At 42.0% G+C, this 15,251-nt stretch overlaps 1 protein-coding gene across 1 annotated transcript in view; it reads right to left on the bottom strand.

Moving 5' to 3' along the window:
* Positions 1 to 15,251, bottom strand: part of Dnah12 (dynein axonemal heavy chain 12) — a 196,393-nt gene that overhangs the window by 99,489 nt on the left and 81,653 nt on the right. Inside the window, exons 33-38 of the mRNA XM_045135823.1 lie at positions 14,542 to 14,625; positions 13,023 to 13,211; positions 8,141 to 8,260; positions 6,207 to 6,395; positions 3,350 to 3,501; positions 213 to 351 (exon numbers count right to left, since the gene is read on the bottom strand). Of these exons, the coding sequence (XP_044991758.1) occupies positions 213 to 351; positions 3,350 to 3,501; positions 6,207 to 6,395; positions 8,141 to 8,260; positions 13,023 to 13,211; positions 14,542 to 14,625 (873 nt within the window). The remainder of the gene's footprint in view (positions 1 to 212; positions 352 to 3,349; positions 3,502 to 6,206; positions 6,396 to 8,140; positions 8,261 to 13,022; positions 13,212 to 14,541; positions 14,626 to 15,251) is intronic.

Raw genomic sequence — 15,251 nt, 5'->3', positions numbered from 1 at the left:
TTTGTTTGTTTGCAGAAGGGTTTCACTGTAGTCCATGTTGAACTGGAACTCACTTTGTAGCCCAGGCTGGCCTTGAAGACACAGTGATCATCTGACACCAGTCACCAAGAGCTGGGATTAAAGGCATGCGCCACCATGCCAGGCAAAAACTGTTCTTTTAATTCACCCACTTATACATAATAATAATTATAGATTTAAGTTTCTGGCTGTACCTGAATCTGATTGGCACTGGTCCGTGCAGAGAAATTCATGTAGAAAGGGAAGTACTTGTCCTTTTCCAAGTGATTCATAAGCTTATCCTTCACATACACTGATTTTCCTGTGCCCGTTGGACCCACTAAAAGCAATGGCCTTTATGAAAACAATGAACACATCACTCAAGAGGGAAAGAAGTCAGAATGCATGTTTACCAAAGCAAGCTTTGGTTAATAAAAATTTAAATAATAATAACATCATTTTCATTTAAAGTGTCAGACTTTTTGTACTTTTTGATATTTATTTATTTATGAGAGAGAGAATGGGCATGGCAAGGCCTCCAACCACTGTAAACAAATTCCAAATGCATGTATCACCATGTGCATCTGGCTTATGTGGGTTCTGGGGAACCGAACCTGGGTCCTTAGGCTTCAAAGACAAATGCCTTAACTGCTAGGCCATATCCCCAGCCCTTGATTGGTTGGTTGGTTGGTTGGTTTTTTGATGTAGGGCCTCACTCTAGCCCAGGCTGACCTGGAATTCACTCTGTAGTCTCAGGCTAGTCTCGAACTCATGGCAATCCTCCTGCTTCTGCCTCACAAGTGCTGGGATTAAAGGCGTGCACCATGATGCCCAGCTAAATTGTCATATTTTTTACTTATAATTGTTACTTTAGGAAAGACAAATCAAAATAATGACTGACTTCCATTTGTGTCCAATGCAGTAGAAGAGACTTCAACAGTAATAAGTTATTGTTTGCACACAGTACTTTTGCTATATACAAAAGGACACAAAAGGGGGTATAGCTCAGCGGTACAGTATTTGACAGCCAAAAGACACAAAAGACAAGAAACATCTTTTCAAAACAAAGTCAAAATCGATTTTCTTAGAAAAAATAATGAATTTTAAAATATTTTATTTGAGAAAGAAAAAGAAAGAGAGAAAATGGACGTGCCAGGGCCTCCAACCACTATAACCAAACTCCAGATGCATGCGCCACCTTGTGTATCTGGCTTCCGTAGGTACTAAGGAATGGAACCAGGGTCCTTAGGCTTCACAGGCAAGCTCCTTAACTGCTAAACCATCTCTTCAGCCTTGTATTTGTATTTTTTAAGTAGGCGTACAGATGGACTTGGAAGTGTGGAACAGAATAGTAAGTTGACATTAGTAAAATAGTCTTAGGATGCCAGTAGCATAAAATCTTAGGAGAATTGAATGACAGTTAATATTTATATTTATTGAATGACAGTTAATAATTATGCCACCTGTCAATAGCATTTTAAAAATAAATTAAGGGCTGGAGAGATGGCTTAGCAGTTAAACGCTTGCCTGTGAATCCTAAGGACCCCGGTTTGAGGCTTGATTCCTAGGACCCATGTTAGCCAGATGCACAAGGGGATGTGTCTAGAGCTTGTTTGCAGTGGCTGGAGGCCCTGGTGCACCCATTCTCTCTCTCTATCTGCCTCTTTCTCTCTCTGTCTATTGCTCTCAAATAAGTAAATAAAAATTAAACAAAAATTTAAAAAATAAAAATAAATTAAATTGAAAATGTCTAAGAGCACATTCAGAAATTCCTCACTCAGGTGGGCCTCAAGCAGAGTTTCCCATCCTTGAGTTGAGTAAGTACAGTTACTAACATTAAGGGAGGAAATGTGAGCTTCTGTTCACTAAGTCCTGAGGACTCTGTGTTTGACAAAAGCAGCAGTAAAAATATAAAATATGGGAGCTTAAGAGATGGCTCAGTGCTTAAAGTGCTTGCCTGCAATGCCTAACCCTTTGTAGAGTCAGATGCACAAAGTGGCACATGCATCTGGAGTTCATTTGCAGTGGCTAGAGGCTCTGGCGCCCTCATTCTCTCTCTCTCTCTTTTCCCTCTGTCTGTCTCTGCTTGCAAATAAATAGAAATATTTTTAAATAAAATAAAATAGGGGGGCTTAAGAGATGGCTCAGCAGTTAAAGTCACTTTATTGTAAAACTTGATGGTTTGGGTTTGATTCCCCAGATACCATGTAAAGCCAGATGCACAAAGTGGCTCAGTGTATCTGAAGTTTGTGTGCAGTGCAGAAGGCCTGGGTCACCCATACATACACTCTCTAGTAAATAAATCAAATATTTTTTAAATGAAATAAGACTGGGAGGTGGCTCAGCAATTAAAGGCACTAGGTTGCAATGACTGTGGGCCCAGGTTCAATTCCCAAATACTCACATAAAGCTAAGCCACCTCCCAAGCTCAAAGAATACATAGATTTTAAGAGTAACATTGTAGGGGCTGAAGAAATGACTTAGTGGTTAAGATACTTGCCAGAAAAAGCCAAAGGACTCAGGTTTGAGTCCCCAGTACCTACATAAAGCCAGGTGGTGCATGCAGCTGGAGTTCATTTGCAGTAGCTAGAGGCCTTGGCATGCCCATTCTCTCCTTCTCTACCTGTCTCTTTCTCTCTCACTCTCAAATAATAAATTAATAAAATATAAAAAGAGCCAGGCATGGTGGCGCACACCTTTAATCCCAAGCACTCAGGAGGCAGAGGTAGGCGGATCACCATGAGTTCAAGGCCACCCTGAGACTACATAGTGAATTACAGGTCAGCCTGGGCCAGAGTGAGAGCCTACCTCAAAAAATCACAAAAAATAAAAATATGTATATATAATTTTATATACACATAAAGAGTAACCTTGCAGCTAGAGAGATGGCTTAGCGGTTAAGGTGCCTGCCTATGAAGCCTAAAGATCCAGGTTCGATTCCCCAGGTCCCACGTAAGCCAGATGCACATGGCGGCACATGCATCTGGAGTTCGTTTGCAGTGGGTAGAGGCCCATTCTCTCTCTCTCTCTCTCTCTCCCCCTCTCTGTCTCAAATAAATAAATATCTTTTAAAAAAAGAGTAACCTTGTAAATGACTTTTGATAAGTTGTGAAGCAACAAAATACAACTTTATTAGTAAGCTTTAGAGTGCGCAGTAGGAAACCTGGATTCTAGGTTTGACAGTAGCAACATAAATCGTTAGACATGGTTACTAGTCTTCCCACCCTCCCCCATACCAAGTTCTTTGTTGCTTGAAACTGGATGATCTCCAAGTTTACTTCAAAACCAGATATCATTCTATTCAGATAGGATTGGTATGTTTCAAACTCATATTTATACTAGAGCTCCTTACTTTGCATAGGTAATGCTCAAATCCATGAGGAATGTATATCTAATTGTGTCCATTGTAGGGATTATTATGTCTTGAATCTTGGTACATTTGTCTTCTACAGAAGTACTTTTAATTAGTTCATGCCAATGGATCCAGCGACCTCGATTTCTCAACTATAAGAAAATGTTTTAAAATATTATAGGATCTCGATATTTGTTTTTGAACCTTCTTGGCACTTTTATGCAGGCCAATATTCAACCAGGATGTACCAAAATAGCTATCCTAATCTCTGCAATATCCACATTCATTTGAACCACTGGCTGAATGAGCTGCTGTCCTGACATTCCTAGAGATTTGCAGTCAGGACCAGTCCTAACTATTATTTTCCTCTTTTCATTGAATACCCTTCCTTTCTCCCTATAGACCTCCAGGCCTCTCACTGACAGTAATAAAAGTTAATATTTGAGGGCTGGAGAGATGGTTCAGTGGTTAAAGTGCTTGCCTCAAAGCCTATGAACCCAGGTGCAATTCCCCAGGACCCACATAAAGCCAAATGCACATGGTGACACATGCATCTGAAGTTTGTTTGCAGTGGCTGAAGGCCATGGTGCACCTATTCTCTCCCTCCCTATCTCTGTCTAATAAAAATAAATAAATAATAAATTTATACACATACACAGAGTTGAAAGTTTTATCAGATTACAAAAAAGTATATTTCTCTGATCTCACTTTCTCCTTCTCAGAAGCAACCACCTTTACCTCTTTATAAAAAATACTTTTTTTAAGATTTTTTTTTAATTAGAGACAGAGACAGAGAGAGAGGAGAGAGAGAGAGTGAGAATGGGCATGCCAGGGCCTCCAGCCATTGCAAACGAACTCCAGACGCATGCGCCACTACGTGCATCTGGCTTACGTGGGACCTGGAGAATTGAACCGGGATCCTTAGGCATCGCAGGCATGTGCCTTAACAGCTAAGCCATCTCTCCAGCCCTAAAAAAAATACTTTTTAGCCAGGTGCAGTGGCACATGCCTTTAATTCTAGCACTTGGGAGGCAGAGGTAGGAGGATCGTCATGAGTTCGAGGCCACACTGAGACTCCATAATGAATTAAAAGTCAACCTGGGCTACAGTGAAACCCTACCTCACAAAAACAAACAAACAAACAAACAAACAAACAAACAAAAAACCAGCTGGGTATGGTGACGCACACTTTTAATTCCAGCACTCAGGAGGCAGTGGTAGGAGGATCACCATGAGTTTGAGGCCATCTTCAGAGAACATAATGAATTCCCGGTTAGCCTGGGCTAGAGTGAGACCCTACCTTGAAAAACAAAAACAAAAAAATATTTTTATTCATTTATTTATTTATTTAGAAAGCCATTTCTCCAGCCATACTTTCAGTTTTTAAAAATAATGTCTTATACTTTTATTTATTTATTTGCAAGCAGAGAGAAAGAGAGAGAATTGGTATGCCAGGGCCTCTAGCCACTGCAAATGAACTCTAGACATAATCACCATCTTGTGCATCTGGCTTATGTCCTAGGGAATCGAACCTGGGTCCTTTGACTTTATAGGCAAGTGCCTTAACTGCTATCATCCCTCCAGCCTCACCTTCACCTCTTTAAGCCATAAATTTAAATTTTTTTAACAAATTGTTTGACAACCTCCATACATACAGACAATATACCATGATCACAATCCCCTCCAATAAGCCACACATTTTGATATTTACTTTCAGATTTTAAATATTATTTATCTATTTGAGAGAGAGGGCCATCGAGAGAGAGAGAGAGAGAATGGGCATGCCAGGGCCTCTTGCCAGTGCAAACAAACTCCAGACACATGCACGGCTTGTGCATCTGGCTTCATGTGGGTATTAGGGAATCAAACCTGGTTCGTTAGGCTTTGTAGGCAAGCACTTTAGCCGCTGAGCCATCTCTTCAGCCTTATTTTCCATTTTTAAAGATCTTGTTTGTGTTACCACTCTTGACTTGGTTTGAGCCCTGTTTCTGCTGCCTACACACCTTTCTAGGTTTCTATAACTGTGGTAAAATTATAACTAAGCCTTTATCTGAATCTTATGGATTACAAATTAAAAGTTTATATGAGGGCTGGAGAGATGGCTTAGCAGCTAAGGCATTTGCCTATGAAGCCAAAGGACCTAGGCTTGATTCCCCAGGACCCACAAGGTAGTGCATGAGTCTGGAGTTTGTTTGCAGCAGATGAAGACCCTGGCTTGCCCATTCTGTCCCTCTCTGTCTTTATCTCTCCCTATCTCTCAAATAAAAAATAAATTTAAAAAAGTTTGTATGAATAAAGTAATTATTTAGATGCTTGCTATTTAAAAGAAGACTTTTGCCATGCATAGTGGCGTATGACTTTAATCCCAGCACTTGCAAGGCAGAGGTAGGAGGATTGCTGTGAGTTTGATGCTACCCTGAGAATACAGAATGAATTCCTGGTCAGCCTGGACTAGAGTGAGACCCTACCTTGTAAAACTGAAATAAAATAAAAAATAATAGCCAGATGTGGTGGCGCATGCCTTTAATTCCAGCACTCAGGAGGCAGAGGTAGGAGGATCGCCAGGAGTTTGAGGCTACCCTGAGACTACATAATGAATTCCAGGTCAGCCTGAGACACAGTGAAACCCTACCCCTACAACAAAATAAATAAATAAATAAAAATAAAAAAATAAAAGAAGACTTTTGCATATTCCTTTACAGGATGGTTAAATGATATTGCAAGCTATTGCTAAAAGTTGATCCCTACTTGTCTGTGAATTACTGAGGATAGCTAACCAGTTCACCTCAGGATGGAAGCCTGAGAGCTTTGCACTTTGTGTTTTACATTGTGTCAGAGCAAGCGTTGGGTGACATACCTCATACGTATAGTCATAGACCAGGCCTTTTTCTTCAAATGGGCATTCCCATTTAGACACAGAAGGTGGTATTGAGCTGTCTTCAACCTTCCCCGCTATGATGGACCGTACAAAGTGATCAAAAGCGACACGGCCATCTGTATCACAGCTCCCTCCAACGGACCAAACTAACGAGAATATAAAGCAAGCCTGTGGTGAACACAAAAGGGTGCAATAGTGGCACGTCTGTCATGGTGGAAACCAGCTGCCCTCCAATTGGACTGGAGGCCCGCTCCATCGGGCAGGGGGGGAATACATCCTGATACTGAAAACTTAAAACAGGGGTAGTCATGAGCCCTAGGGGTGTAACATCTGCTGATGTCTGGATAAGTGTATATACTATGCTTATCAAACAGCCCAGTAAGCACTTCTCTTAATATTCATACCCTTATATTAACGCTACTCTCACTTTGGGTAGAGAATCTTCTCTTTTCAGATGGCAGTGACCTTGGGATGACTCAGAAGGTATCATAGTGCTGTAAAGAAGTGACTGGAGTACTGAGTAACATCTCAATCACACCTTCCAAGGCTCAGGGTCTAACGCGGAAGAGGTGGCAGAAAGAATGTAAGAGCCAAAGGAAGGGTAGGACTCCTTACAACGTGCTCCTCCAGACACAAAATGGCCTGGATATCCATGACCTCACAGTGCCTGACACTACCTACACAACACCATCATAAGAGGAGGAAAAGATCATGACATCAAAATAAAAGAGAGACTGATTGAGATGGGGAGGGGATATGATGGAGAATGGAATTTCAAAGGGGAAAGTGGGGGGAGAGGAAGGGTATTACCATGGGATCTTTTATAATCATGGAAAATGTTAATAAAAATTGAGGAAAAAAAAAAGAAGGTGGCAGATGAGAGAGAGCTATAGACAGGAAAAGAACACCCCCAAATCGCTTTCCTGTGGCTTTCTTTGATCATTCCAGCTCATTACGGCCATCATCCCTGACGTGCTGATTAGCTAATCAGGACTACCAACCTCTCCCTAAATTCTCGTGGATTCTACCTAGGAAGTCTCACCCCGGTCTTGCCTAGCTAGTCTGAGCTGCTGGAATGCTGGCTCAACACTAAGAAAGAAAGCAATTCACCGAGAGCAAATGGGTTTAACGTGAAAACACTGTAAAGTGAATGTCTCGTTATGCTCTTTCATAAAGAATAAGCACAATTTGGGTTTGTTATGATGTGTTACTTTCTTTTTTTTTTTCAGCATTTCTTTTTTTTTTTTCATTTTTATTTTTTTGGTTTTTTGAGGTAGGGTTTCACTCTAGCCCAGGCTGACCTGGAATTCACTAAGGAGTCTCAGGGTGGCCTCGAACTCACAGTGATCCTCCTACCTCTGCCTCCCAAGTGCTGGGATTAAAGGCGTGCGCCACCACGCCCGGCTTATGATGTGTTACTTTCTTTACAGAGCTTTTTAGCATCACAATACAAGGTAAGAACAACTTGAGTGTCCTCAGCTACTCTTTCAGCAATCATCAAGACACTGCTCAGGTGGCTGGGTATGGTAGCGCACGCCTTTAATCCCAGCACTCGGGAGGCAGAGGTAGGAGGATCACCATGAGTTCGAGGCCAGCTTGAGACTACACAGTGAAATTCAGGTCAGCCTGGGCTGCAGTGAGAAAAAAACAAAACAAAACACTGCTCAGGGGGCTGGAGAGATGGCTCAGTGGTTAAGGGGCTTGCTTGCAAAGCCTGATGTCCCAGGCTGGATTCCCCAATACCCACATAAAGCCAGATGCACAAAGTGACACATATGTCTGGAGTTCATTTGCTGGGGCTAGAGGCCCTGATGTGCCCATTCCCATTCATTCTCTCTCTCTCTCCTTGCAAATAATAAATAAAAATATCTTTAAAAACATAGAAATAAAACCACTCGAAGTGTCAAACAAACCATAATCCAAACACGAATGTGCTTGCTGGTGGGATCACATTCTACCACATCGCAGAGCAGCACCTCGAAAAGGCGCGTGAGCGACACGACTGCATTGCTGTTGCTCGTGGGAATCAGCTCCTGCAAGTGAAGAGGAGAGGAGGGGCTTCCTAACCGTCCACTTATTTTAAGAACTTAAAACTGATAAGGATGTACACAGTGCTCATATGGTCTTTATAGTATTTAATCCTGCAAAATGATAAGACTCTGCCATCTAGCCTAGGATGACTATAGTGGCACACGCCTTTAATCCCAGCACTTGGGAGACAAGAGGTGGGAGAACTGCCATGAGTTCGAGGCCACCTGAACATAGTGAATTCCAAGTCAGCCTGGGCTAGAGCAAGACCCTACCTGAGGAATGGAGCTGTGGTCTGATTGATCTGCAGCGCCCCCTGCTGTCCACAGTCTATGATGGCACAGCAGAATGCTGGTTGCTAGGTCCATTGCTCTCCTGCTGGTCTTGACTGAAGACCCCCCCCTTCTCTGCTCCCCTGCAGGACTGGGGTTGCAGATGCCCATGGCCACACCCAGCTGTTTATGTGGGTTCTGCAGATTTGAATTCGGATGCTCTTGGACCCTCATGCTTACACAGGAAGTGCACTTAATTACTGAGCCATTTCTCCACCCCTTATTTTAAGATTTTTTTTTTTTGAGGTAGGGTCTCACTCTAGCCCAGGACGGCCTGGGTAGTCCTAGGCTAGCCTTAAACTCACAGCGCTCCTCCTACCTCTGCCTCCCAAAGTGCCAGAATTAAAGACAGGTGCCACCATGACTGCCTGTGTGTGTGTGTGTGTGTGTGTGTGTGTGTGTGTGTGTGTGTGTGTGTATCTATATTGGTTTTTCACGGTAGGGTCTTGCTATAGCCCAAGCTGACCTGGAATTCACTATGTAGTCCCACACTGGCTTTGAATTCACTGTGACCCACCTACCTGTGTCTCCCAAGTGCTGAAGTTAAAGGCATGTGCCACCATGACTGGCTTCTAAGATTTTTTTTTAATTTTTATTAAAATTTTCCATGATTATAAAAATAAATATCCCATGTTGGGCTGGAGAGATGGCTTAGCGGTTAAGCACTTGCCTGTGAAGCCTAAGAACCCCAGTTCGAGGCTCGATTCCCCAGAACCCACGTTAGCCAGATGCACAAGGGGGCACACGCATCTGGAGTTCGTTTGCAGTGGCTGGAGGCCCTGGAGCACCCATTCTCTCTGTGTGTGTGTGTGTGTGTGTGTCTCTCTCTCTCTCTCTCTATCTGTCACTCTCAAACAAATTTTAAAAAGTAAACAAAAAAATAAAAATTAGGGCTGGAGAGATGGCTTAGCGGTTAAGCGCTTGCCTGTGAAGCCTAAGGACCTCAGTTCGAGGCTTGGTTCCCCAGGTCCCACGTTAGCCAGATGCACAAGGGGGCACACGCGTCTGGAGTTCGTTTGCAGAGGCTGGAAGCCCTGGCACGCCCATTCTCTCTCTCCCTCTCTCTTTCTCTGTGTCTGTCACTCTCAAAAAAAAAAAATAAATAAAAATTAAAAAAAAAAAAAAAAAAAAAAAAAAATTAAAAAATAGTAAAAAAAAAATATATCCCATGGTAATACTCTCCCTCCCCCACACACACTTTCCCCTTTGAAATCCCATTCTCCATCATATTACCTCCCCATCTCAATCATTCTACTTACATATATACAATACCAACCTTTTAAGTACCCTCCTCCCTTCCTTTCTCTTCCCTTTATATCTCCTTTTTAACTTACTGGCCTCTGCTACTAAGTATTTTCCTTCTCACACAGAAGCCCAATCATCTGTAGCTAGGACCCACCTATGAGGGAGAACATGTGGCACTTGGCTTTCTGGGCCTGGGTTACCTCACTTAGTATAATACTTTCCAGGTCCATCCATTTTTCTGCAAATTTCATAACTTCATTTTTCTTTACCGCTGAGTAGAACTCCATTGTATAAATGTGCCACATCTTCATTATCCACTCATCAGTTGAGGGACATCTAGGCTGGTTCCATTTCCCAGCTATCATAAATTGAGCAGCAATAAACATGGTTGAGCATGTACTTCTAAGGAAATGAGATGAGTCCTTTGGATATATGCCTAGGAGTGCTATAGCTGGGTCATATGGTAGATCAATCTTTAGCTGTTTTAGGAACCTCCACACTGACTTCCACAATGGCTGGACCAGATTGCATTCCCACCAACAGTGTAGAAGAGTTCCTCTTTTTCCATATCCCCACCAACATTTATGATCATTTGTTTTCATGATGGTGGCCAATCTGACCGGAGTGAGATGGAATCTCAATGTAGTTTTAATCTGCATTTCCCTGATGACTAGTGATGTAGAACATTTTTTAGATGCTTATATGCCATTCGTATTTCTTCCTTTGAGAACTCTCTATTTAGCTCCATAGCCCATTTTTTGATTGGCTTGTTTGATTCCTTATTATTTAACTTTTTGAGTTCTTTGTATATCCTAGATATTAATCCTCTATCAGATATATAGCTGGCGAAGATTTTTCCCCATTCTGTAGGTTGCCTCTTTGCTTTTTTCACTGTGTCCTTTGTAGTGCAAAATCTTTGTAATTTCATGAAGTCTCAATGATTAATCTGTGGTTTTATTGCCTGAGCAATTGGGGTTGGATTCAGAAAGTCTTTGCCAAGACCAATATGTTGAAGGGTTTCCCCTACTTTTTCCTCTAGCAGTTTCAGAGTTTCTGGTCTGATGTTAAGGTCTTTAATCCATTTGGATTTAATTCTTGTGCATGGCAAGAGAGAAGAATCTATTTTCATCCTTCTGCAGATATATATCCAGTTTTCCCAACACCATTTGCTGAAGAGGCTGTCTTTTCTCCAATGAGTATTTTTGGCATTTTTATAGAATAGCAGGTGGCTATAGCTACCTGGGCTTACATCTGGGTCCTCTATTCTGTTCCACTGATCTACGTGTCTGTTTTTGTGCCAGTGCCATGCTGTTTTTGTTACTATAGCTCTGTAGTATAGGTTAAAATCAGGTATGGTGATACCACCAGCCTTATTTTTGTTGCGCAGTATTATTTTAGATATTTGAGGTTTTTTGTGATTCCAGATGAATTTTTGGATTGTTTTTTCTATTTCCATGAAGAATGCCTTTGGAATTTTGATAGGGTTCCATTAAATGTGTAGGTTGCTTTAGGTAAGATTGTCATTTTCACAATATTGATTCTTCCAATCCAGGAACAAGGGATGTTTCTCCACTTTCTTGTGTCTTCTGCAATTTCTCACTTGAGAGTTTCCAAGTTCTCATTGTAGAGATCCTTTACTTCCTTGGTTAGGTTTATTCCAAGGTACTTTATTTATTTATTTATTTATTTATTTTGATGCAATTGTGAATGAGAGTGATTCTCTGATTTCATCCTCTGTGTGTTTGTTGTTAGCATATATGAAGGCTACTGATATCTGTGTATTTATTTTGTATCCTGCTACATGACTGTAGGTTTTGATCAGTTCTAACAGTTTGCTAGTAGAGTCTTTAGGGTCCTTTATGTATAGAATCATGTCATCTGCAAATAATGATAACTTGAGCTCTTCCTTTCCAATTTGTATCCCTTTTATGTGTGTCTCTTGCCATATTGCTATGGCTAAGACTTCCAAAACTATATTAAATAAAAGTGGGGACAGTGGACACCCTTCTCTTGTTCCTGATTTTAGTGGAAAAACTTCCAGTTTTTCCCCATTTAGTATTATGTTGGCTGTAGTCTTGTCATAAATAGCTTTTATTATGTTGAGATATGTTCCTTCTATTCCCAGTCTCTGTAGGACTTTTATCATGAAGGGATGTTGGATTTTGTCAAATGCTTTCTCTGAGATATTTTTAAAATATATAAAGTACTTGGGATTTTCAATGGTCTAGATACTGTGGTTTGATACAAATAGTTTAGCCAAAATAAATTTAACCTTCAGGTTACTCAACTGTAACTTGAGCAATATGAAGCCAAAGGTGGCTGGGGTAGTGCTCCATGCCCACAATAGTAGCACTTGGAAGGTAGAAGCAGGCTGATCAGGAGTTCAAGGCCATCCTCAGTTATATAGTGAGTTCAAGACTAGCCTAGGTTAAATAAGATCTTGACTCAAAAAAGGGACTGAATAGGCTGGGGAGATGGCTTAGTGGTTAAGGAGTTTGCCTAAGAAGCCCAAGAACAAAGGTTCAATTTCCCCAGAACCCACGTAAGCCAGATGCACATGGTGGTGAATGCATCTGGAGTTCATTTGCAGTGGCTGGAGGCCTTGGTACACACATTCTCTCTCTCTCTCTCTCTCTCTCTCTCTCTCTCTTTCTCTAATAAATAAATAAACCCAAAAAGGGGGCTAGAGAGATGGCTCGGTGGTTAATGCACTTGCCTACAAAGCCTAAGGACTTGAGTTCAATTTCACAGTACCCACATAACATTACATGTACAAGGTGGCGCATACATGCAGTGGCTAGAGGCCTTGGTGTGCCCATTCTCTCTCTGCCTTTCTCTCTATCTGCCTCTTACTTTCATAAATAAATAATTTTTTTCTGGTTTTTTGAGGTACAGTCTCACTCTAGTCCAGGCTGACTTGGAATTCCCTATGTGGTCTCAGGTTGGCCTTGAACTCATAGCGATCCTCCTACCTCTGCCTCCCGAGTTCTGGCATTAAAGATATGTGCCACCATGCCCAGCTAAATAAAATATTTTTAAAAAAAAGAAAAGACAAACACCACCAACAAAACCAAAGGTAGATAGTTAAACCAAAAACTGGCTTTAGCCCCTTCTTCTGTCATTGCTGCTTTAAGCTTAGTTAAGTCAAATAGAAGCTAGAGAAAGCTGGGGCAGAGAATCGGAGCCTTACCTTGCAGTTTTTCTTACGAAATGCTAAGCTGGGTGGGACCAGCCAGTCAAACAGTCCTCTCAGCAGAGCTTGATGTTCTGATTCATTCAGAGGCGCGTTCAGCGAATCTAACCACGAAGACACGAGTGGTTTCCACCCTAGCTGGGAGGGCTCCAAATAAATCATGCCACAGCGACTGACCGTGGCAGGCTGTGGAAAGCAAAACACACACACACGTGTTCTTTTCCCACAATTGCTTTTGCACCAGGAGCGCCTACCCATGACCAACTACGCCTCAGCATGACTTAGAAGCCACATGCCCTGGATGCGCCCTATACAGAAAAACAACAACAAAACATTTTCAGTTCAGGCCCCAGACATGTGACACTTCCATGTGTTTACACATCATCCAGTCATGATTTGAAATGTCCAGGCCCAACCAATTTCCACAAAGAAGTCTTGCTTCTTCCTCAAAATTAGATCAAAAACCTTCCGAGCCCCATCTCTCCCCATTGCCCTTGTGCGTGCCTGGTCCTCTTACCCACACGTGACTGTGGACCAGGATCACGCACGAGCCTGCTTCTCGGCCGTCTTTCTGTGTACGTGTGTGAATGTCTGCACACGCGCTCATTCCTCTCATAGGCCATTCACCACTTTTCAACAGGGTTTTGCACTGCCTGCAGCTCACTAATTAGGGTTGGGTAAAGCAAGTCCCAAGGATCCACCTGTCTCTGTCTCCCCAACAATGGGGCTATAGGCCCACTGCACCTGGTATTTTATGTTGGTCCTGGGGATTGAACTCAGGTCCTCATCTGTCTTCCCAGTCACTCATCCTTTTTTTTTTTTTTTTTTTTTTTTTTTGGTTTATCGAGGTGGGGTCTCACTCTAGCCCAGGCTGACCTGGAATTCACTATGGAGTCTCAGGGTGGCCTCGAACTCACAATGAACCTCCTAACTCTGCCTCCCGAGTGCTGGGTTTAAAAGCGTGCGCCACCACCTTTATAAACGTACATGGTGTCATGTTTATCTTTGTTTAACCAGTGTTAAGCTCATTTTATGACAATATGAAGTTTTATGACAATATGAATATCTGCGGGGGGGAGCTAGAGAGATGACTCAGTAGTGAAGGCACTTGCCTGAAAAACCTCACAACCTGGATTTGATTGCCCAGTACCCACATAAAGCCAGATGTACAAAGTGGCACAAGCACCTGGAGTTTGTTGGCAGAGGCTAGCGGCCCAGGCATGCCATTCCCCACCTGTCTCTCCTTGCAAGTAAAAAACTAAAATATTTTTTAGCCGGGCATGGTGGCGCACGCCTTTAATCCCAGCACTCGGGAGGCAGAGGTAGGAGGATTGCCATGAGTTCAAGGCCACCCTGAGATAACAGAGTTAATTCCAGGTCAGCCTGGCCCAGAGTGAGACCCTACCTCGAAAAACAAAAAAAAAAAAAACCAAAAACTAAAATATTTTTTAAAAATAATATTTTTGATTGAACTAATAAATGAACAAATATTAAATATATTGAATCAGGCACTTACTGAGGCCTGTGAAAGGTCCATTGCTTCAAAGATGAGGCTCATTTGAGGTGACATTTGAATGATTTCTCCACTCATGAGACAAAGCTAGAGGCAAACATTTTCAAATATGTATTATGAAATATTTTTACTTTAGATAAAATTTATTCTCTATAAGATAAACCATCTCCTGTGATATGATGAAATAAATATTAGCATGGAATGCCCAATTGTTTTCTTTTTTGTTTGTTTTTCAAGGTAGGGTTTCAATGTAGCCCAGGCTGATCTGGAATTCACTAGGTAGTTTCAGGCTGGCCTTGAACTCACAGCAATCCTCCTACTCTGGCTCTGGAGTGCTGGGATTAAAGGCATGCACCACCACATCTGGCCCAGTTGCGTTCTAGCTGGGGCCTGCTCCAGTGTTTGAAAGGACAAACATCTCAACAGGATAACCTCTTGGGGCCTTGACCAACTTGCCTTCACTTTTCCTTTTCTTTGTTTCAGCTGTTTAGAAATTTCTCCCGACACAGTGTAGCATTCTGATGTAAAGCACCTCCACCCACAGCCTCTAATCCACCAAGCTCTTCCAACCGCTGACACACTTACTCTTCATTTCCATAAGGACCATCACATCACCAGGGGGTTCCTTTCCTTCAGTGGGCAAATTCTGTTTTATGTCCAATGCTATTCTTGTGCCATTATCTTGAAAGTCTGTATTTCCAGGATTGTAACAT

This window comes from Jaculus jaculus, chromosome 16, assembly GCF_020740685.1.
Source record: "Jaculus jaculus isolate mJacJac1 chromosome 16, mJacJac1.mat.Y.cur, whole genome shotgun sequence".
Taxonomy (NCBI): Eukaryota; Metazoa; Chordata; class Mammalia; order Rodentia; family Dipodidae; genus Jaculus; species Jaculus jaculus.
Note: the sequence above shows the minus strand (reverse complement) of the source record. Positions and strands in the feature narration are given on the sequence as shown.